The sequence below is a fragment of the Lytechinus pictus genome, chromosome 6, assembly GCF_037042905.1.
Source record: "Lytechinus pictus isolate F3 Inbred chromosome 6, Lp3.0, whole genome shotgun sequence".
Taxonomy (NCBI): Eukaryota; Metazoa; Echinodermata; class Echinoidea; order Temnopleuroida; family Toxopneustidae; genus Lytechinus; species Lytechinus pictus.
In genome coordinates, this window is record NC_087250.1 from 24,017,088 (window position 1) to 24,043,661 (window position 26,574).

The window sequence follows — 26,574 nt, forward strand, 5'->3', positions numbered from 1 at the left end:
AATGATACATTTTCTGACGTTGTCCGTAATTGTAGTGAAGATCATTCTTGAAAGGAGACGTTTAGTGGTTTACGGTACAAATCTTTGTAAATTTACTAGAAAGTAGCTGTAAGTTTACGGACAAGATTGAACAGATTAATTTGTAATACGTGTAAAGTGCAATTTCTACGGAAAATTTGTAAAAATTACATAAAAATCAGGTAAATGATCAATTTTACAAACGTTTTAATCCGTATAATTGTACAGAAGATCATTATTGAAAGGAGACGTTTACAGTACATCTTGTAAATTTACTGTAAAGTAGATGTAAGTTTACGGACAACGTCAGAAAATTTATCATTAACCTGATTTTTCTGTAAATTTTCGTAGAAATTCCACTTTACACATATTACAAATAAATCTGTTTATCTTATCCGTAAACTTGAAAGGAGATATTTAGTGGTTTACTGTACAAATCTTTGTAAATTTACTAGAAAGTAGCTGTAAATTTACGGACAAGATTTAACAGATAAAGTGCAATTTCTACGGAAACTTTGTAGAATTTACAGAAAAATCAGGTTAATGATAAATTTACTGACGTTGTCCGTAATTGTAGTGAAGATCATTATTGAAAGGAGACGTTTACGATACATCTTGTAAATTTACTGTAAAGTAGATGTAAGTTTATGGACAAGATTTAACAGATTAATTTGTAATATGTGTATATAGTGCAATTTCTTCGGAAAATTTGTAAAATTTACAGAAAAATCAGGTTATAATGGTAAATTTACTGACGTAAGGAGACGTTTACGATACATCTTTGTAAATTTACTGTAAAGTAGATGTAAGTTTACAGACACGATTTAACAGATTAATTCGTAATATGTGCAAAGTGCAATTTATACGGAAACTTTGTAAAATTTACAGAAAAATCAAGTTAATGATAAGTTTTCTTTTTCGAGCATGCGCACTTGAGAAGTTTGTGAAAAGCCCGCGAAGCAAAGAGAATTTTCCTTGATGTCTTGGATGTGTCAAGTGATCTTCTTGATCAGAAATTCGTAAGTATTTTGCTTTGAATTCGTAAAAGAAATTTCTGCTGGGCTTCTCTGGAATATATTGATACGTTTTATGCAGTTATATGAAATTAATAGTGTTGGTTTTCATGATTACGAACAAGGTTTTGGCATTGACAAGTCCAGACGATGCAATGTATCGTCGCGTACGCGCTGCTACAGTCCCATTGGTGCATTTGAGTGTTGGATATTTTGACACTGTGGTTGAACGAATTGAATCGAAGCCGGTGCGAAGCCGTGGGCCAAGCTTGTTTTATGAGCTTCACAAGGATATTTATATTATGATGCCATTTATATATTCATTTGTATCTTCATTTGTAAATGTCAAGATGAAAATATAAGCCTCAAAATATTAAATTTGTGCAATTAAACTTATTTAAAGGGGTGGATTAGATTAGATCTAGGGCCTAATTTCAAATCAATGACAATGTCAACAATGTCAATGGGTGATTTCAAGTACGGTGTTGAAATCTGGTGTTGGTGTTGTGACAACACCGTACTTGAAATCAGGCTGGTGTTGGGATTGACCTCGGAAAATATGACGTATTTCCGGCAGTTCGTGTTGAATGTCGTCTGCTGAACCCAGCACTGCGGCTGGTGTTGACGATCTACGACTACGTGCAATTTCCCCATTCACTAACACCAACCCCCAGGGATTGGGAAAATCATGGTTTCAAGTTCGGTGTTGGTGTTGGCAATCTCAAGCTCGTGAACAGGCGGCAAACACGATGAAACATCCCCGTAAAATTAGCTTTTACAGTTAAGATGAGCTAGTAGGCCTACTAGTAGTAGAACAAATCATTTGAGCTGTAGGGGCCTATATTATATATTTTGATAAAGAATAATGTTCACTCTTTCGAATTCTTGAATTAATTAAAACATTGGTAGGATGGGGGGTTGGGTGTCCGGACACGTAACAGAAATGAAGCCTTGTTTTTATCTCAGGAATAAACCAAAAATATAGGTTGAATAGTTTTTTTTCACCATCAATATTTGTTCTTTATAATATTTTCTTATATTCTGTGCTAAAAAGAATTAAAGACATTGCTTGTAAACTTTTCAAAATTGAGAGTAAAAGTCATGTGTCCGGACACACAACCACTGGGTATACATGTATTCTGTACGATGAGAATTTAATGCATTTCTTTCCGATTTCATTTTCGTCGTCGAGACTTCTCGCGTGAAGTTGAGATGATTTAGCAGCGCAGAGGCGTGACGTCATGTGCTATCGATAACGCAATTGGTATCATTCCTCTGAACCCAGTCCCAGCTCGGTGTTGGAGCTCGGTTCAGCGGCCTTTTTACGCTCTCAACACCAACACCGAACTTGAAATCACCCAATGTCAACTACAGTTAGTTAGATCTAGTATACCTCGAGCGAAGTTCGTGCAGGCTCCACTCCACTTCACTACCGCTGCACTACACTCCACCTACCCAAACTTCGGGACGGTGATCTCGATCGGATATTCCGAGTGACAAAGGTGGGGTGGCCGATGGAAATGTTATTTATTGTAAAAATCATAACAAAAAATATAAAGAGAAAGAAAAATGGCTTAATTTCTTACTCTTCACCCGTATTTCACTCCGTGTCCATCCTCTGGTTATCCTCTAAATTGTTGATTTTGAGCCAGTATCTATTTCCTCACACGTCACTATTCATGGCCGATTTAAAAACATCGCATGCGATCGGTCGCAGGTCAAACAGCATAAATATTTATATTATTATTGGATGGTTCAGAAAATACCAAAAATATTCTACGAGTATGGGAAAATGTTTTTTTTCCTCATTTTATTTTTTTCTATATTTTTTACAATAAATAACATTTCCATCCCACCTTTGTCACTAGCGGTAGTGAAGTGGAGTGGAGCCTGCACGAACTTCGCTCGAGGTAGATCTAGTAATGACTTAGTGCTGGCTAGCGACCGACGGGTTTCCATTCTCAGCCATTCACTGATAATTCAGTTAAGACAGTGTGTTCCATGTGTGTATGTGTGATGCGAAGCTACCTCAGCTCAAGCGATGTAGACGACCTTGTTGGAGCGTACAGTGTAGCGGTAGTGAAGTGGAGTGGAGCCTGCGAACATCGCTTTAGGTAATGCGAAGCGTGCTGTACATGTGTCCTCTGGACGTGTGGGCATGTGCATGTGATTGTGAAGGGTTGAAGCCCGGGTTGAAGTTTCTTACAGCTCTGGGTTTATCTATAATTAAATGATTCTCTTTTCAAGCTTAAATTTTTATAATGATGATTGCTACATTCCAATTATTTGATTAAATTGTTTGTTTTAGAACAGGTCTTTTATTTTGTCCTCAGTCTATTTCTCCCATTACATATCAATTAAAGAGAGTCTTCACTTGTGTTTCATTAAATTATTATACAATGTCCACTGTAATGAAAATGGAAACATGCCGGTCAAATGAAAGTGCAATATAAGTGGAAACATGCTGGTCTATTGACTATATGTTGACCATATAGTAGAAAGCAAAATTTGTTCTCAGCTGTAATTATTCTTCTATGGGAACTTGCTTCTCATAGATCAAATAAAATTTCCGAAGACCCCATATAATTTTGTACTATTTGGTGCATTTAAAGAGGAGAAAGAAATGCTTTTTTTTTTCAATTTGCCTAAATTGCATTTAAAAATATACCTTTCTTTTGCTTTCGGCACAGGCCAATTTTTAGAGGCTGAAATATTAAAGAGTTGATTACTTAAATTTCGTTCTAAAATATTTTTCATATCACTTGCAAATAGAGAAAATTTAGCGCCGCTCCCAAAAAAAACTTTGATTTTTAAAGGCATCTCGCACAAATGATTACAATGTTTTTGTTTTATTTATCATTCACTATGAGATCTGTATAAAGTGATAAACCAATGAATTATTTTTATATGTATATGTTTCCAATTATTTGCCTACCGGTATTTATTAAAAAATAATGTTTGTGTTGTTATTTGACAATTGTTTCACAGAATTACGTCGTCGGTTGACATCTACCTATACCCATGGATTATCTCCATCACCTTCACAACCTTGAATTGCTAAGAGAGGTATGATTGATAAATTTGGTTTACATTGTTTTAATTTGTTTAAAAGTATTATTGAAATGATTTGATGAGATAACAAAAATGAAAACTTGAAATAACATTTTGAATGTAATTTTTGTTAATCTTGGGAAGACAATTAAGATTGCAGTTATTATGTTGGTAGATGTGTAATCAAATCTACATGCACATGTTCACTGTTTGGAACGTTTATAAAGATCACAAAATAAAAGAATTAAAAATAATATTCAACTCTTCTGCATACATGTACAGCTACCTTTGCCAAGACCACGTCGTGGGCTACGGGATGCTAGAAATCCATCGGAATCGTACGAGGATGGGCCATTTCAAGATCGGTATTGACTGTCAAAAGAAACCGTCATTTACATCATCAACATGCTGGAAGCCGAATTGAAGAGGGACACACAGAGGAATGATCCACTTCCCGTTTATTTGCAGGTGTTGACGGCTCTCCGTTTTCATGCAGTGGGTGAGTAATTGAATTAAATGATTATTGAATGTTTCTGGGCACTGTTAAATCTATTTGACTGAGGTTGTTTCTATTAATTTTAGGACTCCAGACAAAGTTGATGATGATGACAATATCTAGAAATCAGAGAGGGATCACATAAGTAAGAGTATCATTTAAGCAAACAGTCAAGTACCTATGAATTGCATGCTTAAAAATTCCAAAACTACCACAGCAGGAGTGAAGCTCTGCTGTTTCTGCTGTTAGAACTGTTATGTCAGGTTAGAGTTATAAATTCGTCATTAACCCTAAATTGGCAGATCACCCCCACCCCCCCCCCCCCCGAAACTTGGCTGTGTTGCGATGAAAAGCTATGAAATTTGGCACATAGATAACAACTCGAGATGAACATACACACAAAAAACTAGAGCTGCAATCGTATCAGAACAATGTGCATGCATTGACGCCTGTGATTTTATGGAGGGCAAGAAACAGAAGAAGATAAAGAGAAAACTCCTGAGGATATACATTTTCAAAATATTAAGAGGGCGCTATTTTTATAGGCAATGGTCACTGATGCGTAAAAAAAACATTTTGCATATGAGGGATGATGCCATTAGCAAACCCTAAAAAAGTGATACCAAGATAAATGGAAACAAGGAAGTGATGGCCATTTTACTGTTTTCCAACTTTTTAATAGAGAGCGCTATTTCTTAAAGGTAATGGTCACTGATGTGCGTTAAAAAACATGGATTATGAGGGATGATGCCATAAGCATACCCTGAAAATATGAGACCGAAATAAATGAAAACTAGGAACTTATCGTCATGGCCATTATAATTTTTCTTTAGTTTGCAATAGAGGGCGCTATTTTTTAAGATAATGGTCATTGATGTGTGAAATGAAAAAAAAAACAATTGAATTTGGACTATCATAAGTCAACCCTGAAAATATGAAACTGAAATAAATGAAAACAAGTAAGTGATTGCCATTTTACTATTCAGACCAAAATGAATAAAAACAAGGAAGTTACGGCCATTTTATGATTTTCCTACTTTACATTTCAATAAATATTAATTTTTTAAATGTAGACTATTTCGGATTTGAATTAAGGGCATGAAGACGGCATTTTCAAGGGCAAGTCATATTTTCATATGAAGAGCAACTCTTAGACAATCTACAGCAATTTGTTAGAAGTGTGTAGCATGCAGGATAAGAGAGTAAGGATGGGATTAGGAATAGTATGCAAATGGACTAGAAATTTACAAAATGGCGCCTGGATGGTCATGCATTGCCCCTGTCCGTCCGCCCCCCCCCCCCCCACTTGGTTTCCGCGCAATAAGTAAAAAAATATGTAATGGATAAAAAAAATTTGGTGTGTAGGTATAGGACACCAAAATACAGGCTCAGTTCGAATTCGGAGTCCGCAGGTCAAAGGTCACAGCTCATTAGATATGCGAGTTGGTTTCCACATGATTATCATAAGTTCCAAATGAATATTTAGAAATGTTTTTTTATTTGAATTATAATCATGTGAATGATCACACATAGACATCTACTATGTATGGGAAATACCATGTATGTTGCGCGCCATGTTATATAGTGGTACACTTTGGGGGTACTGACCAATTTTTTTGAACTTTTATCAATAGATGTGCAAAAACATCAAGGTAAAAAGTCAAAAGCACGGGGCAGAAAATAACATTATTCAATAGCTGTTTTTGAAGTCAGTAGGGGAGACCGGGGTTAGTTGGAACATGGGGTAAGTTGAAACATTGTAATTTTCTTTAACGTCTTTAAATAAATTTCTGCAATACTGCCCTCAAGTTATTGTCATTATCAACGGCCATCCACCATATTACAGACAACACATGTGCAACAAGCCTGGTGAAGTTAGAAACAAATTTTTGTTTTTTGACCTTCTGAGTAAATTTTTTCTCGTTCAGAAATGTTTGATTATCTCAGAGAAGTTTACAGATCAAGTTGGCCAGTTTAGGGGTATAATATACACTTATACCAAGCTACAAAATGAGGTTATTAATATGCCATGGTGAAGTCCCTTTTTTGTGCTGTAAGCTTATAAACGTCGAATGAGCCTCCGGGGTTAGTTGGAACAAAATTGAAGGGGCTAGTTGGAACATGTTCCAACTTACCCCAAACATAATTATGAATGAAAATATTGGATATGAGAAAAAAAAAAAAAAGTATTTCACACTCTTCTGAACATGTATTGTATACCATGCTTAGGCACCTAATGCAATGTTAACCCTTTTTTAATATAAAAAGGGGGGGTCAATTTGAGCCCCCCTCAAGATATTTTGTCACTATGCCGTCGCACGAAATTTTTTGACTACACTCAGCTAGCTGACTTTTTACTTTCAAGTCTTGCGCATCATTTGAGACCAAATTTGTGATGCCTGTGTGCGCGGTTTCAAAATTACGCAACAAATTGTATGTGCATGTTCGGACCCAAAATTGTTCAAAAAGGTGATTCCATGTACAAGGTCAATGCAAATTGTGTTTTTCAACCAAAAGTCATAAATGTATGATTATTTTTTTACTTTTGCTGGTTCAAATAGATTCATTTTATGCTATTTATGATCGCAAAAGACTCCTGACAAAGTCCATCGGAAAAAACAAAGTTCGAAAAAACAAAAAATACATAAGAAATTATATTTTATGCATTTTTTGGTGGATATTTGTTATAAATGTGAAAATTGATACTCTCACCAAAGATTCTACTAGCTTAATAAATAGAGTTAAAGGCAAAAACATACCAAAAAAAAACAAATTTCTGGAAAATTTTATATGCTTATTTGCATAATTAATTATGAAAAAAATAAAAACAATCAATTTTTGTCTTATAAATTTGATGCAGAAGTACATGAAATTGGTGATAGTACACTTAATTGCATGTAAACTCAAACGCACCCAAATATGCGGAATTCTACTACACAGTCTGCTTGCGTGAGTGGCTGTATAATAGAAAACATAAAGTTCAACGAATCCACACTTTAATATTTTGAACTTGAATAAGATAAAACAAATAGGCTATAGTAATATTACAGTTTTAAGTAGTTTTAGTATAATTCTTACATAAAGTTCAACGAATCCACACTTTAATATTTGAACTTGAATAAGATAAAGCAAATAGGCTACATGTAATATTACAGTTTTAAGTAGTTTTAGTATAATTCTTAATTGACCATGCAGTGTTCCAACTTACCCCATACCATGTTCCAACTTACCCCGATATGGGGGTAAGTTGGAACGTTTGCGATAGTCTTGTTCAAGGTGGATTTTTTCAGTAACCATAATAGAGTTAAAAATTTTATGGGGTACACTTGAAGCCCTGAGATATATGCTTCAAGCTGATATATTGATTGTTTCTCGAATAAAATCTATTTGGATTTTACAGCCATTTTTGTCAAAAATGTTCCAACTAACCCCGGTCTCCCCTACTGCTGCTATATCGAATCGCGTATGATGGCGACACTGCAAGAGGCCTTCCACTTGTTAAAATGAATTGCAGAAAATTGTCTGATATTTGTAAAAGATGAATATTCTTATGAAATATGTGCTTAATTTTTTTTATCATCAGAAGTATCATCTGTATGTGTAATGAAATGTTTTAAAATTACCTCGAAACAATGACCTATCAACCATATGGTTTGTTTGATTTTACAGGATCATTTCAAAAGATGCATGGTGATGAGGCAGCAATATCACAGTCATCAATGTGTCGAATCATCAAAGATGTGTCAGAAGCTATAGCAAGAAGGAAAAGGCAATACATGAAGTTTCCTTCGACAAGAGAAGAAGTTGAAGCAACTCAGCGACAGTTCTTCCAGTACTGCAGATTTCCAGGAGTGATAGGTGCAATTGATGGGACACATGTCTACATCAGGAGCCCTGGTGGGGATCAGGCAATATACTTCCTCAACAGGAAGAATAGATACTCGATCAATGTTCAGGTTAGATTAATTATACCCTTTCTTAGGCCCTTTTCACAATTAGTGCTGAGACTGCTTGCAACCTTTGTGATTGTGTGCGGCATATATTGTGATCAAATGATTGCAATTGCTAATACAAGCAAATGTGAAAGCCACTTAAATTACTATAACTAGAACAATGTACTATTTTGTATAAATTTTGGCCAAAAAAAAGAATGTGACATTAATTTTCTTTCCTAGGATTTCCTATCACTTCAGTTTCATTTATAGTAATTATTCGATTCGTATTTGATTGGGCAATTTTTAAAATGAGTAGTTAATTCTGTAGCATATATATATTTTTTTTTTGTGCAAGTACTGAGCAATTGAAGCAGTGGAAGGGTGGGGTGATTGTTGGATAAATCAACCTAACATGGAAAGCACACCAATAATTTTTATGTGCATGCATGTTAAAATTGCATTCCAAATATGTGATAAACTTGCAAAACTCAATTGTTGTGTGCTCCCATTGGATGTCCCAAAGAAAATTGAAAATTAAGTGCCCAGAACGATATAGAGACAGTTATGAATGTAAGATTTGATATTCCTCTTTTGTCTTCTGCTAGGTTGTTTGTGATCAGGCTGGGAAAATAACAAGCATCGTTGCCAGATGGCCTGGCAGCACACCTAACTCCGCAACCGTAAGTCACTTTTCAACCAAACTTGGATGGTAGATGTACTTAGGCGACCTGCATATTATGCTGCAGTCGGAGGTCACATGGTAAGGTCAAAGTGTTCAAAGTTTTTGTAGAAATGTACCAAACCCGACGGTGCTCTCACTCCATGATGTGTCACTGCATCGTAGCAATCCAGTCGGATTTGAAATGGTCTACACATGTTGAATATATGGTCAAGAGCGCAAATAGTCGTTTATATGTTCTTCGCACTTTGAAATATCATAGTCTGTAATTTCAGGACCTTATAGTTGTATATACTAGTTTCGTGAGACCAGTTGTTGAATATGCTGTACCTGTATGGTCAGGAGCACTAACAAAACAACAAGTACAAGTCATCGAACGTATTCAGAAACGTGCCCTTAGAATCATTTTTGGAGCAGCATATTCTTCATATGAGCATGCTTTACTCCAGTCAGAACTGATGTCTCTTGAAGATAGATGGATCAAACTCTTTGACTTGCGTTTGCGAAGTCTATGCAAATCCCCACGTCTAAACTGTATCACCTTCTACCTCAAAATAGGACTTGTCAATATCAGACTAGAAGCTTGGCCGGAACAGTAGAGATGCGATGTCGAACTTCACGATATAGAAATAGCCCCTTGCCCTCGTTGATTCGGCACCTTAAAGAGAAATTCCAGTAGTTGCAGTGATTTCATGAGAAAGTCTGTAAAACAAGGCTTAATTGTCAGTATATCATCGAGGATCTAGATCTGGTACAGTTACATAAACTGAACTTTGTGAAATCTTGAAATCTACGCTGAAAAATGTTCAGGCTGAAGATCCCCAACACAGATAAGCGCACGTGGGACAGTGTATAATTATTGCTTCGAATGTCGGGCCCGACGCTCTACCCGAATCCTGTGCTTATTTGCTGATTTCTCAGCAATTACACAATTTCTTCCAGAATCCTTTGGCACATATGTTTTATTTATACAAACAGACACTTTGGTGGTCATTTCATTGGATTCTGTACGAACTCATTTTGATATCGTTACCAAAACTAGCATTTACCTTTAACTCTAAAAGAATTGATTACAAGGAGTAGTTTTTTTTGTATATATCTTCCCCTATCGTTACATGTATAATAATATCAAACTACGAATGGCTGAGAATTAAAGAACTCATCATTCATTGGACTCTTAAAATGTGATATCATTAAGAGATTGTTTTTTATAAAATGCAGATTACATACTAATTCTAATGTTGAGTTCTCTTTATGTTGGCGAACTCAAGTTTCATTTCATTTCATTTTACTTTGTTAATCAAAATATTTTTCTTTCATATGAGCAATTATTCACTGATATCTAGTCGTAAACTTAATATTTGAATTGAAGTCATAAAAATTGCCAAAATATGTATTATTGCAGCATATTAGATTATCGTTTTTTCCCAAAGTAATGTAATTCAGAATTTAATATGTAAATGTGTTTATTAATTTCTCTTTGTATATATGTTTAATCGTTTTATGATTTCTGTATACAGTGAATACTGAATCATTTATTTTTATTATTATTTATTCATTTTTATTTGTTTATTTTTTATTCATTTTATATATATTGTTTATTTCTTAATTTTATCTTATTTTTTATTCATAAAATTTACTTATAAAAGGGGGCCTTCACCCTACAAGCTCTGCTTTTTAGTTGGTCTCCTTCCCTTTCGATTTCATGGTATTATTGTATTATAAAAAAATGATTTAAATGTTATATTTTGTTATAATGTATATTGAACTATCATTGTAAATGTAAAAAGATTGAAAGAGAAAATAAATGAATTGAATTGAATTGCTTCTTCGCCCTTTTCTCTCTGTTTCCCTTCCACCATCAATTTCTTCTCTTCTCTCTCTCTCTCTCTGCCTCTCTTCTCTCTTCCACTATTTCTATTCCTTTCTGCTTTCCAATTCATTTCCTCTATCCACTCATATTTACATGTATTTTGAATATTTTTCAATTTTTTTTATTGATCAGTGAGTATCAATTTAAATTTATTTATGATATACTTTGTTACATATGTCTATATTGAAATTTGTTCATAGTACTATAAGTTTTTTTACCTTGTTATTGATGATTTTGTTTGAAATGTAAATTTTCGCAATTCGGCTTTTGCCGCAAAGAAAGGATTTTTAATAAACCATTTTGACTTGAATTGAATTTACAGGTCAACATTAAAGTTTATGTGCAAGGCTCTTATGACAAGTGTTATTCCATCCCAGTCATTTCACAATGAAGTTTCAATACAATTATGTTGTGTGCCCTCGCAAATCACAATATTTCTGGTTATTTTCATGAGTGGGCGAGACACAATCACTGTTGCCATGTTTTATTCTAGAAATAGTAAGCTTAGTATGAAAAAAATTATTGAAAAAAGCTGGCCCGATTTGTCCAGGTCAGAAAAGGGCAACACAATTTTTGTTCAGGCCTTAAGTGAATGCATTCATACAATCTACCATGTGTTTGGGAGTACATGTTTAAATAGCAAATCAGCGTTCCTATTGTAAGGTATCTACTGATTAAAAAATATCTGTAAAAAATTTAAGAATTCTGTAAACTTGTTTTTTTACGGAAATGTGTAAATTTACATGGGAATTTTGTAAAAGTATGGTAATTTTACGGAAAAGGAATCCGTAAAATTACGGATTAAAAAAAAAAATTCCGGCAGCAAAATTTCCGGACAAATTTTTTTTTTCCGTTAATTATTTATACGGAATCATGTTAATTCACGTAAATTTTCTGTAAAATTTCCGTAAATAATATCCATATTTTACATGGGAATTTGTAAAAGTACGGTAATTTTACGGAAAAGGAATCCGTAAAATTACGGACAAAAAAAAAAAAAAATTCCGGCAGCAAAATTTCCGGACAAATTTTTTTTTTCCGTTAATTATTTATACGGAATCATGTTAATTCACGTAAATTTTCTGTAAAATTTCCGTACATAAAATCCGTATTTTACATGGGAATTTTGTAAAAGTACGGTAATTTTACGGAAAAGGAATCCGTAAGATTACGGACAAAAAAAAAAAAAATTCCGGCAGCAAAATTTTCGGACAAATTTTTTTTTTCCGTTAATTATTTATACGGAATCATGTTAATTTATGTAAATTTTCTGTAAAGTTTCCGTAAATAAAGTCCGTATTTTCAAGAATTGTAATTTACGGAATCTTGTATATTTTACAGAACTTTTCCATAAATTACCACTTTCTGTAAATTTACGGAAAAAAAAAAAAAGTCCGGAAATTCTGCTGCCGGACTTTTTCCGTTAAAAAACGGAAATTTTTCTAACAGTGTAGAAAATGTTGATAACATTCTTATAAAACTATAAAACAAATCTCTGTCTTTTCAAAACCGCGAATTATTAGATGGAGGATTTGTTACTAGTACAAACCGTGAAATTGGTTGTAAATGATTCTTACATCAAAACTATCAAATCAAAGTCTTCAGTAGAGTGTATGTATGTCAAATTCTAGTTTAAAGGGGTAATGTGTTATGTTTGAAGCAAATTACCTGCACATTTTACGAAATTTTGAGGGAAATTTTACCCTTAAAATATCATTTTTGCCAAAAAGTATTATATTGTAGAATTTTTTAATTATTAATTGATTTTTTGTTTAGTTTTTTTTTTTCGTTATTGTAGAATAAGGTTTTAATATTTTATCAGCAATCCGACCGTGAAGTCATGTACCTGAGTGTTCCATTGCATGCTAGCCTGCTACCGGCATCAATCCAGCGAAAGTTCGAATTATTATGAGCAGATGTCACCATATTGATACCACATGTAAGTCTGATATAATCCCAAGACCTACTCAGTTTACCATATTGCGTACATTGAGGCTTAAGTCCGAATCCTCAACATAAACTCCATGTTCATACTGATTGCTTGCCCGACGATTGATGTCCTAAAGATTTGTCTGTCTCGGACGTCATCAGAGGGCATCTAGGAAAAGAAGGTGACCCGGTGGGTGTTCCGCTAAGCTTTTCGTAAGTTACGAACGACTTTACGTACGACTGGTGATGATAATAATAATAATAATGAAAATAACAATAATAATTCAAGTATATTTACCCAGGGAAGCCACTTCAGTTGTAATTTTTTTTTCTCCCAGCGGGCCCTGCTATTAATATTATTACCCCGGCTTTAGCTGGGCTGCCTAGGCGCTCAAAGCATTTAAGGAATTCCTGTCTATACCGGTTACCCATTAACCTCACCTGGGTTGAGTGCAGCACAGTGTGGATAAATTTCTTGCTGAAGGAAATCACGCCATGGCTGGGATTCGAACCCACGACCCTCTGTTTCAAAGTCAGAAGACTAAGCCACAGGGCTACAACGATACCTTCTTGTGGTTATTATTATTTTTTATGTTGGTTTAGCGCCTAAGAAAGAATCACCGGTAATTCGCAAAGTTGCTCATATTATTCACAAACAGGTTTGTGAAACACAATTACCGGATTGGTACGTCCTGAAGCGGTTCGTAAGTTACGAAAGAATTTACGCACACCTTAATTTTAGAAAAACACGGTGCGAATTGGAACCATTTTGTCCCATAGCCATAGTAGCTGGAATCCTCGAGAAAAAGGGTCCACAAAGGTTGTTTTTTTAACCAATAACCTTTAAATAATCTTATTGAAAAGGTTCTTAAGTGACCGTTTAATGTAATTTAGAACCTTTTGTGGGAACCTTAAAGGTTCCATAAAGATTCTTCGAAGAACCCTTTCTTAAATTCATGCGTATTATTTTACGAACAATTTTATGAAATACCCAACTGACCTTGGGAATGTTGCAAAAACAGTTGGATTTATATATACTATAACAAAATTTTTATACGCGAATCCGAAAATGCGCACTTCATCTTAATGAGGTAACGTTAGATGTCCGGATTTTCGTTTGTCTTTATTTCTCTGCAACGGGTCTTTAACAATCAAGGTAATCTCCCAAGTAAGTCAAATTCAACCCATATACCCGACTTTTCAAGAAATGATTTTGCAACAGATTTTGAGCTTTATAGTGTTGGGTTCGACATTTAATTTAAGGACTAAGTTGATTGTCTGATAGGAATCCTCATCGAAGTCATCAATATAAAACTTTAAAACAAAATGAGCAGACACTCTTGATATATTTGCGATTAATTCACATCTGAACGCAACATTTTTTTGCCTAATGTCTCCTTTAGTAAAAATCGAAAGAACCGTATATGTATATCTAGGCCGATATGATAAATCACATTTTACTCCGATGAGTGCATGTCGAAAAGCTTCAGTATAGGTCCGTTTTTAAAGCTATTTTATGATTTTGCGGTACCAAAGACTTATTTATATATTTAAATCACATTTAGTTCTGTGCAAACTACTTATTCATCACCTCATGAAACTTTTATATAAAGGAAATAAAAAAAAGAGAAGACGGGAAAAGAGGACAAAGGCAAACATAAATCGGGTCATATTAATCACAATACTAGACTTAAAAAATAGAAACACAAAATTAAGATGTGGACAAGAAAGAAAGAAAGAAGAAAGGAAGGAAAAAAAAAAGGCAAGGAAAAAAAAGAAAGCACTGGAAATATTTATCATAACATACCAAATGCGAAAAATGAAGTCAAGTAAAAACAAAGGTAAAAAAACGGGACAAAGTAAAAAAAAGGGTGAATAAAATATAGGGGGAAAAACGAGAGAAGAAATGAAACACATTAAAACCCAAAGTAGTGCCACAAGCAGGATATAGTGGTATTGATTATGAGATAACGTGCTATTGGACAGGCTATAGTATATGGGAGAAGGCATCGAATAACTAACTATGACCTTGACATATAATCAACCGCATGCTCCTAACTCAAACTCGATTGCATGAGCCCTCTTAAAGGGAAATACTAAGATTAACTTTGAAATAAAACGTAGAACAAAATGTCAGAAGGAAAATAGCATTCGGGATAACCCCCGTTATCAAATAATAAATTGTTAGGTATGATATTTTTCAGTTATAGGTAAAATATTGTCAAATATTAGAATGCCTCATCGGATTTTCTACCTCTTAATATAAACAAGTCCGCTCATTTTTCGACCAATATTGGAGTATTTTGTAAGCTTGGAGTGAAGGGATATTTTCTGAACCATTGTCACACATTATCTTTGCGCCAAATCCATTAAATTTTCGTTCTAAAAGTTTGTGTGTTTTAGGGACTGATTTGATTTTTCCAACGTTTTGTGTGTTTACGTCATGCTTGGTCTGTAGGTCTAGTATCGTTCAAGTCCGGTCTTAAAACACATTTATTCTAGTCACATTTCAAATCACGATCTCCCAAGACCCCTCTCCGTTATATCATCTCTCTCTGTGGGTCTCTGAATAGGTTTCTGACGGCGTAACTTAAATTACCGGTATATAATTTTTATATGGCGACTGTACAAGTTAACTTATTGAATCAACAAAAACATTTCATCACATAAGACAACAATCGTGTTTGTTACCCAGTTATTCTGAGTCCAAAAAATTTGGAATGTGTACAATAAGTAAACATTATAACAGTATATTGGCGTATTACTTATCATTTAATCCTCTTTGTAAACTGATTTGATCGATTTCATGATGGTAACTTAAATATATTCATACTATAGTTTTTATTTCGACTTCACATTTAGCTTGCATTAGAGATTGTGCGCTTTAATCCGTATGTCATGTAATTACGATTTCATTACACGTTAGATTATCTATAATTTTTGTGTGGGATGATGATGAGTTATACATAACTTATTTTAAGCGACATGATGACATGGTCATATCAAACAGTCTAGCATACGACGTATACCTGATAGTCATTAATATTTCATAATGCACGATTCAATGGACATGGTGGAGAACATATTCACCGCTATTGTTCCGTTGCGCCTTTTTTGCAGCTCAAACCGAATAAAATTGAATGATCTCATAATCAGGAAATCAGTAAACTCTTTTTCATGCACTAGTAGTATCGTGATTTGATTGGGATTTCAAATCATACAATATGACCAAATTCATGAAATTACAACATTATGAATAATAATACTTTTGTTGACGAGGACGACTTCCATATGTTTCTTATTTTTGAGTGTGTTAGTTTTATTGTAGATGTAGCCCTATATTTTACATGAATTTCATAAAGGGCATGATCATAGACACAATTCTAAACTAGATACTGTATTGTCTTTGGGTTGAATATTTTTTATAAAGCCTTATCGTCTTAAACAAAACAGCATCTCGTCTTTAGAATAGTGAAAATTGTAAAAGAATTCCCGGAAAAAAAAGGTTCTTGATCCGTTAATGGAACAAGTAATAATCACTTTGATGTAAGTGGAGGCCCCGATTTTATGCCTCCATAGATGTGCAATCCTTGCTCAGTAGATTTTACGGCACACTAGATTTGAGGCGATCCTCCTACCCTAATGCACCCACGTCTCTCGGGGATAGGACATTCCGCGGCATCCTTCCTCTTCCCCCATTCCAATACACGAGTCGTCTAATTTCGCAGCGGTTGGCAATAAAGTGACCATGAGCGCTGTGTACGAATCTAAATTGAATTTTCCAAGCATAGGTCACGTGTCACATTAATCCTGCAGAGTAATCGAGGCATAGGGGACTATTCCACCTCGCCTATACTGCGGTGTATGCACCCTTCGACGAGACGAGCTAGACATAATACATACATGCCAATGTGCAATACGTCAGTGCTGGATGCAGTAGGTACACCAATGAGTAGACATAATGTACTACAGTACAGCTACTGATACTACCACTTCCACCATCCTACTACTGTACTACTACTGTTACTAGTACTATATTACTATTACTGTTACTACAAATACTAATACTGCCATCGACTGCCGGTATGACTCTTGCAAAATAATAGAAACTGATATGTTAAAAATCATTGCCTGTTAAAACTGTTTACGGTCTACCATTGCCCCCCCAAAGTAATTTGTAATAAACTGCAATAGAGTTTCCAACATTTAACTATAGCATGCAATGTAATTTGTGATCAAACAGTATGATTAAATGAGGAAAATCATGAAAGTGTCTGATTTCACTTCATGTCTTCAGTAGATCTGAAAACATTCTGATCATCACCACTGATCAATGTACATTGAATTAAAGAGATTAGTCAACCATTCCGTCAACTGATGATTCATATAAAACCAAAATATATTTTTGACTAGGACCAGTCACATCTTCCCATATACACAATTCTGAAACATACCACTCATCCATCAACTCTGACGTACTGTATACAATGCTGAAAAGTCAATAATGTGTATCCTTAATATTACTTATAACCAACATGTTCAAAAGTGTATAACTAGCTATTTGTAGAACTGGTACTGGAACAACAAATTCATAGACTAAAACCAGATTGACACCCACTTCTGCTGATAACATTCAAAGTCATGAATGTAAAAAAAAGTTCATGTACTCTTAAAGAAAAGTCAAGTGAATAATTAACTGCTCGATCACCCTTTTTTTATAAAATAAACGTTACTTGCATGTTTACGTGTCTTTCACTCCAAATTGAATAAATCTTAAGGTCACTACCAAGAGGGTGCGAAGTGAGTGATTAAATTTTTTTTTTTAAAGAGAAATCGAGGTGATTATAAAAGCAACAACAGCTACATGTGCAACAATAACATATTATGATAGCATCGATAGTAATTATAATGAGAGTAATAATGGTTATGATGATGACAATAATGATACACTCTAAGAAAAAACAAACAAACAAACAAACAAAACCTTTGACTCTTCAGAAGTGCAAATATGCCCCTGTCCGTCCCTGGGCACCACCATAGGTCTAACTTTACACCATTTAGACAAAGGAAGGTGTAAAATTGCACCTGTAAAAGCTGTTCTTAGTGTAGCACTAGTAATGATGATAAACTAAACTTTTTTCGATGTGTGAACAAAAATGACATCAAAAGTCGTAGAACTATTAATGATTGTATTAGAAATGTTAATTATACTGATAGAGGAGAATAAACGCATTGTAAAATGCTCCAAATCAAGATGACCTTAACTCTGCGTGCAAATGAAGAAATAAACTGATAATCAATCACATCAGGTTGGTCCATTCTTAATAGCTAGTCTAATAAACTACCGAGAAAAACAGTCCGTACCTAGCGATGATGTCACAATATTGAAACTGTGTTATCAATCACTATTACGCATTTTTCAATAGACGGTCATTTGTTACTCTCATTACTCATCCTCGATAAAATTTAAGAACGGCTTTGCATCAAGGGTGGTGAGGGGTAGAACAGTGTGGCAATCACATTCAAAGAAAATTTAATTTTGGACTCGGTATTGGTGATGTCATTATATATTAAGGAATTCTTGAAATCTTATTAATCTTATTAATTTTCATATGAGGACAGTGAATCTGTATAAGATGACGGTGGTGATTGGTCGTGGTCAAAATTATGATTCAGCTGATTGATGATGATTATACGCTTAAAGAGGAATGATCTGGGGAGCGTAACGCAAAGATTAGCGATCAATCTTTAAATGAAATGACCAATCAAGATCAGCGTTACACGCGTTTTTGGCTAAAAATGCTGACCAGTAACCAATCAGAAGCGTTCTTTCATATTTGCTATTCATCGCAAACCTTTGTGTTACGGAGTCCTGATCTTGTTAATTCGAATTTTTATAGTGTTTATACCGTAAATAAATATAATGATGTTTATGATGGTGATAATGATCTTGCCGGTGATGCCGATATTAAGGATATCGTCGCTTTATACGTCCAATAACCCTAAATTTGGAGTAAAAAAAAAAAAGAATTTCGACCATTCCAACATGGCCAAGACTAGTGCTTGTTTCGTCTTGATAACCCTATAAATGTGATGCCGTGGAAAAGGTTTTAATTTTCATATTTTCACGGATACAAGCATAGTTTACTGTTGGGCTCACGTTTCGCCATATTGGGTGACTTCAAGTACGTTGTTGAAATCTGGTGTTGGTGTTGTGACAAAACCAACACCAGCAACAACACCGTACTTGACATGATGCTGATGTTGGGAGTGATATCGGAAAATATGACTTATTTCCGGCAGTTCGTGTTGAGCGCTGGTGTTGAATGTCGTCTGCTGAACCGAGCATCACAGCTGGTGCTGACGATCTACGTGTAATTTCCACATTTTGTCAACACCAACCCCCAGGGATTGGAAAATCGTGATTTCAAGTTCGGTGTTGGTGATTTGAAGCCTACGAACAGGCGGCGGACAGGATGAAACATCCCCGTAAAATTAGATTTTTACAGACAAGGGGCCCATTGCAAAAAACTTTTGCCATAAAAATTGCATTTTTTGTCAGAGTATTTTAATGTGTAATTTTCAATGGCATAATTTTGTTTGCCAGAGTTTTTGTTTATTTGCCAGAGTTTTTTATGGCAAAAGTTTTATGCAACGGTCCAAGATGAATGCAAATCATTAGAGCCTTATACCTTTTGATGAAAAATTACATTCACTCTTTCTGTGGGCCGTTTCATAAAGCTGTTCGTAAGTTAAGAGCGACTTTAAGAACGACTGGTGAACCCTTTTAACGCGCTAAACCATCGCCAATTCAATATACCATTTACCACAAGACAGGATCACCAGTCGTTCTTAAAGTCGCTCTTAACTTACGAACAGCTTTATGAAACACCACCCAGATTGTTGAAGTAATATCAGTCTATGCATTCTGTAAGAATAGATGTTACTCTAATTTCTCCCCGATTTAACTTTATTCGTCAAAAAGTTCTCGCGTAATGTTGTGTTGTGCAGCGCAGCGCAGAGGCGTGACGTCATAGGCTATCGATAACGCGATCTGTATCATTCCTCTGAACCCAGCTCAGTGTTGGAACTCGGTTCAGCAGCCTTTTCACGCTCTCAACACCAACATCAACACCGAACACCGAACTTGAAATCACCCAATGATAATTATTAAAACATAAATCACTAAGATTATTAGCATGTTTTGATATGGTTCTCATTCTACACTCTTAAAAATGTTGGGCAACATACGGTCCACACAACAATTGGTTAAAACTTTATCCAATTCTGGGTAGTTTTACACCAATACTGTGTAGTTTTCACCCAAAGCACACATTATTGGTGTAAAACTACCCAGAATTGGATAAAGTTTTAACCAATTGTTGTGTGGACCGTATGTTGCCCAACATTTTTAAGAGTGTATTATCATTATGTTTCTAATGACTTCGTCATTCTCTCTTTTTTTCTCTGCATGTTTTCCATGACGTCTGAACACTACTTCTCTTTACTTACGTCCATCCGCAGGTAAGTCGTATTTTGCTCACTATCCAAATACAAATTGGGACTATGTAACGCATTTAGTATTGCTCTCTTGTCGATTGTGTCTTGAGCAACCGTCCTAAATATCCAGGTGATTTTCGGACAAATTCCACTTTGCTCTTCGTTAAAACGCAGATGCCCAGTATTGTGCGCGCGGTAAAAAAGCTACAACAATACCTTGGATTTTAAACCCGCCTTGAAAAAAATTAGATGAATGACGGTCTGTTACCGTGGAAAACATTGATGCCAATTATAAACCCCCAAACAGAATAAAAAATCTCAAAACAAAAACAAACAAAAAACGAACGTTTTGAATGTATATCATTCACAACTACATGTGATGATATTGTAGGGCTTTCTTTTCGGGGACGCATAGAAAATAGCGACAAATTTACCATTAAAAAAAAACATACTGCCCTCGTCTGAAGACTGGTGGCATTAGTATTCTGTTCTTTGTAATATTTCCGAAGTTTCGTGGTACGGGAAGTAAAAAATGAATATTTGAGATTCTTTGATTAAAAAAGTCAAGCAGGTTGTTTGTGAGGACTAAAAATAAATGATTTTATAGTCATCCAACAAACCTTACCAGGATTTAAAAGCGCATAATGTCACAAGTACTGAGGATACAAGGTTGATATTGGAAATGGACACGGGGTTATATAAGGAAATAAGGTAGAACTAGGAAGCAATTGTTGCTGTCACACCAAACAAAGCTGACTCGAGACTGATCTAAGGTATTTCGTTATTACGAACGACTTACCATCGGTCGATTTGGAGTTGATCTTTTGGTATGACTGTCAAATGGATGCAAGTTGTAAGTGTAGAAGGGAAGGGTATATGCTCTGAGGAAAAGGTACATTTCCAGGGTCGTCGAAATGGGGGACAATAATATTTTGAAAGACTATAAAAGAGAGGGAAGATTTGAATGTTTAGCATATTACGACAGCATGATTATAAATTACATAAACTCTAACACAATGATTTATCGACAATCCTTATGGTAGAAAATGAAATCAAGACATTCCTCATCTTTATGCACACGAGCGCCCATAAGAATTTAGAGAAACTCTGGACGGTTAGGGTCTCTGTGTGCGGGTGTGTATGTGTGTGTGTGTGTGGAGGGGCGTGTGGGTGTATGGGTATGCGTTTCTATGCAGTGTGTGAGGGTGTGTGTGGGTGAGTGCGTATGTGTGAGAGAGATGCATGGAGATAGAAATAAAGACAAAGAAAGAGAGACCAGAACATTTCATTTTACTCCAAAGAAAGCTAAAGGGTTAGCAATCCATTTTGTTTTGTCCTTTAGATAAGGAGACCTGCTGGAAAGGACAAAGTGTTCCACAGTGTGTTCACAGTGTTGAACACAATGTATAACCATCGTCACATTGTATGTAATCATTAGTAAGCATCAGTACGTTTCATATTTCCACGCATAATATGTGAACACACTGCGAACGCTCAGACATGCAGAGGTGTCCACAATGTCGATGTTTTTTTTTTTTCCACACAGTTAAATTTGAGCATTTAAACAGTGTGAACTACACTTCTGTTATCTTAACTCACACAATTCTTTCAAACAAAGGAGAGTGGTGTAGAAAGTACACTAGAATTTCAAATTATTTTTGGAATGGGTTTTTCGTGCTGTAGTTTTAGATTTGAATGAAATGGCGCAGGGAACAGAAAAGATGGCTTGCTGAGTGACACACTTTCCCCGTACTCAGCAGAGGATTACCCCAAGAGGTTGTTTTTCATTCTGGGGCAAACGAAACCAGCCGTGACATGCATGCATTTAGACCAACATCTACGTGGAGTATGCTAAATTATTCCGCAAATTCATTTTTGACCCTTTCTCTCTCTCTGTCTCTTCAACATCCCTTCCCATACACGCACACACTGATAGCAAATGCGCTTTGAGATTTAGCAGCATTGAAGACATAAGGCTGATTATCATTTTTCGTAAATTATGCATACTCATCTTTTATCTAAAATGCGCATGATTGTATATTGAAAGGTGGCAGGATTATGAGACGACTCAATTGAAATGATTTAGAATACATATACTTTGGCTTCAAAACCCACAACAACATTGTTAATGTTTATGGTTTGAAAGGTTGATAACAAAACAAACCAACGACTCTCTTCGATATTGATTTACTTCTTCTAAGATATTAAAAACACAGAATTTATGATGTCGTCTTGACAGCTGTATTTAACATTGTATACCATTTTCTTCCAATTTATTTATTTTTTAATTTATTTTAATTTTTTTTTTACCGTATATGCATGTTGCAGCTGTTATCATCCATTTTTTTCCTGCCTGGTCGCCAGTTGTGGTATTTCGCTTTGCTCGCTATACGTAATAATTATATAGAGTGTAATATGGATTATTTTTTTCTTATAATCCATAATTCTCTACATGTACTGAATAAAATATAATAAATATCTTCTAGTTAAGGCATTGCAGGGACTCGTGTATTAAAATCCATGTTTGCATTATACTCGTTCCAGAATTATAAAAAAAAAGCAGAGATCATCTTTTTAATATGTTTGGGTACCTTCATAGCCACTCAATACGATCTCCCATGCTCATCCCTCACCCTCACACGCCGTGTTTGCCATGTTGGCTGTTTATCTGCATTTCCCTTTTACACTGTATTCCCGGGGGCGTTTGCAATATTCAGTTACCTGCAAACCGATATTTATATACACGGGCACGCATGATTTCATGGCACATAACAGTGGATCCTTGCATAGCCGGACGCGGTGCATGATCTATAAAAAAAGGAGGTACATGTACAAACAGTTGTATTCTTAACCTAATTATTTACACAAGGTATTTGAAAACGTGTATGTATTAACACGTACTTCCATGTAGCTATCATTTCTTAAATCATTACCTAGTCATGTTGGATAAATTAAAGAAATAAGATTCCTTTTCATTAAAGTGCAATAGGGTGCCGATTTAATTCATCTATTTCAAACGCAAATTCAAAAGCGGGATATGCTCTCCAAAATGTAATGCAATAAAAGAGAGAATATTTTTTTAAATGCAGAGTGGCTGGGGTATGAAACCAGGGCAAAGTCTGAAAAGCCGGAAACGAAATAACCTGAACATAAAGCTTATTCGAACATTTCATGACGTCACAACGAGAAATAAATAACCATGGCAACCATCAGCCTCCGTTGGCTGTCGGCTCTACGCTTATCCCTCTTCAGCCGTCCAATTTGGATTCTCAAATATTTGTCCAGGCAGTCCCATACTTTCTCCCCCATAACCTTATACGGAAGGGGTCTCGTCTCACGCAGTGATTTGAATGTTGAAACTTGATGCATATGCATGCAGCAGGAAAAACAACAATCACACACACACATAGGTTGCGGGCAATTTAGCTCAGAAATGGTCTTAATTTCAAATAGCCAACATTTTTTTCACTACCAAAATTATGGAAATGAACACATTTTATTCAAAAAGGTATAAGATACAAAATTAGAAATAGAGACTTTGTCAGATATATTGCTATACGTCGAATTCAGAATAGAGTCAGTATAATATAAGTTAATGAACCAAATGATTGTAAATCGAAAAGACACATCCTAAGCCGTTGATACAAAGTAATAAAAGAAAATAACTGTGGTGTCATTAGGTGTTTTATATATTCTTTTTCCGATGTATATGAAAGGCGACTCGGTGATGATGTATTGGATTTTTTCCTTCAATTTTCCTGCAACAATGGACGCCTTGGAAGTGATTTTCCTAAAATAATCTTAGTCAACGTATAAACAGAGAATCAAATGAAATAACAAGTCTAACAAAAAAACCCTCTTTAATAACATATAATTATGCAGACTATGGCGTACAAACAACGTAATTTACTGCTTTGGTTTGGAAGAAAGAAACTTCGTCGAGTTTGCACTCTTTTGTTCAGTGTTAATATTACTGAGCAAAGCGCGGTATTTTTCATGACTATTATCTATTATTTTGATGACATTTCAGTTTCTCTGACATTCATTCCTTTGAGAATGATTTATGTACATTTATGCCTGATCTAAATAAAAAGAGAGGGACCCTTTTGTATAGAAGTCACACTAAACGAATCAATGAATACGAAAAACACGAATTTTAAATATAGTTTATTCATTATTATCAAAATACAGGATAAAACATGATCGGCACAGCAGCCGTTTAGATCATGGCCCTGATACGACATGTAAAAAATAATTATATAAAACGATATTAATTATATATAAAAAATAACAAAAACATTACAATAACTATTTTATATAACAAAATAAGCCAGAAAAACTTTTGCATGGCAAGCAGCGAGCAGAATGTGAATTTTAGTTGATTTTCACACTTTTTGAAGTAGGGTAGAGAAGGAAACACGCAGAGTGAGAGAGATAGAAAAAAGCAGAGGAATACTTTACTGGGAGATAAAAAGAAAATATATACTTAAAGTGAAAGGAGCAAAAAAAAATAATTAGAGACAAAAGGTAGTAGGGGAAGGGGATGCATAATTTAGTTTAATTTAATGATAACAAGGGGGGGGGGGATAAGGAAAATTATTCATTCATGAAATTTGACATTCTTTATCAGCAAAGCTTTTTACCAATGATGTACAGATCTGCTCCACGAGAAAAGGTTCGAATCATTTCAATTCCGTGGAGCCCCTGTAAATGTAAGTATAATGAGTGAGAGTTGTATTCTCCTATAAACGGATTATGCAGAGGTATAGATCGAATTTCCTATTAGTCATTGATGATTTGGTTCATCAGCAAACAGTGGTAAAGGAACGGATTTGAACGTGTTATAGAGAGTTTTTGTCTGTCCTAGAATTCCGATGACTCATTTTTTTTCAATTGGAATCAGTGTATGGAAGTAACATAAAACAGTCAGAAGAGAAAAATGACAAGCAACCATGGAATCGATGTAGTGTTGTTACAAATTATGAAATTATGTTTTATTCCAAATAAACTGAAGGATGCTCACTAATGTAATAACCAATTAATAACGCGATAATAATTATCAATATTATTGAAAATAATGCAATTTTACACTGTAAGAGCCGTTTGATTTTTGAGCAAGTTGTTTTAAGCCAGTCATTCAACAACCTGTTTGAAACTTTAAACAGTAGTTGTTTGAGTGATGGGCTTGAAAACGTGTATATGTGCGTTTTTTACAGAGTACATTGTTTACTATGGTCACGATAGACAACAACGAAGACATACAGCATTTAACAAAAATATAAATCGAATTCGAAATAATGTATACTTGAACATATTAAAATGAAATAATTGTGAAATCAAAAAGTTCATAATCTGTATGATATATATTTTTTTTACATATTTAATTGGTACAAAAACATTTTTTTTTCCCGTAACGATCAATATTGAAGAAACGTGGTCGACGTATACAACGAAAGGAAGGTATTTCCGATTCATCAATCTCTACTCTCAAAACTACAGGATTTAAGATAAATCCAGATTGGTTGTGAATAGTAACCAGCCGAATTTCGGATTCGTTATCAATCGTAAGGATTGTTATTCAAATCTTAAAAGATTTAAATACAAATGTTTCAGTTTTATATTTCAATCCACAAGGTTTAAGTCTATATTATCTTGTATTCGGCGGGTCACTATTCACAACCGATCTACATTTATTTTAAATGCTTGAAGTTAGAGTGTACTCTAAAAAACGATTCGAACAAGGCGATTGACCCCTTTACTCTAAATAGTTCTAATTACATTCGCATCCTATGCATAACACCAAAAAAGGTCAATGAAATTGCTCTCTAATCGGCGTGAATTGGCCTCTTTCAACCGGGCACAGTGCAGTGCAATTTGTTTGGATATTATACAAGGACCCGGTTTTGTATACAGTGATTGAAACAAGCTAAAAGTCTTCCACTTGAGTTCCCCTCGATAGCGCTTCACGGAGATGCATAAAACATCTCCTTCGCTCCCTTGTTTCACCCTCTCATCCTCCTCATGTCTCGGGCTTTCTCCCCTCTCCATATATCCCTTCGGAACTCTCATGTATTCTGCTT

At 34.9% G+C, this 26,574-nt stretch overlaps 1 protein-coding gene across 2 annotated transcripts; it reads left to right on the plus strand.

Moving 5' to 3' along the window:
* The first annotated feature begins 942 nt into the window (after positions 1-942).
* LOC135154563 (putative nuclease HARBI1) lies at positions 943-11,768 on the plus strand. Of its 2 annotated transcripts, XM_064101260.1 has the most exons (6): positions 943-1,037; positions 4,020-4,097; positions 4,365-4,581; positions 8,248-8,534; positions 9,119-9,273; positions 9,751-11,768. In XM_064101260.1, the coding sequence occupies exons 3-5, from the start codon at positions 4,488-4,490 to the stop codon at positions 9,224-9,226; spliced, it is 489 nt and encodes a 162-aa protein (XP_063957330.1). In that variant the 5' UTR covers positions 943-1,037; positions 4,020-4,097; positions 4,365-4,487; the 3' UTR covers positions 9,227-9,273; positions 9,751-11,768. The 2 variants fall into 2 exon arrangements, with proteins under 2 accessions (XP_063957330.1, XP_063957329.1); XM_064101259.1 differs by having other exon boundaries at positions 9,119-11,768.
* The last annotated feature ends 14,806 nt before the right edge of the window (positions 11,769-26,574 follow it).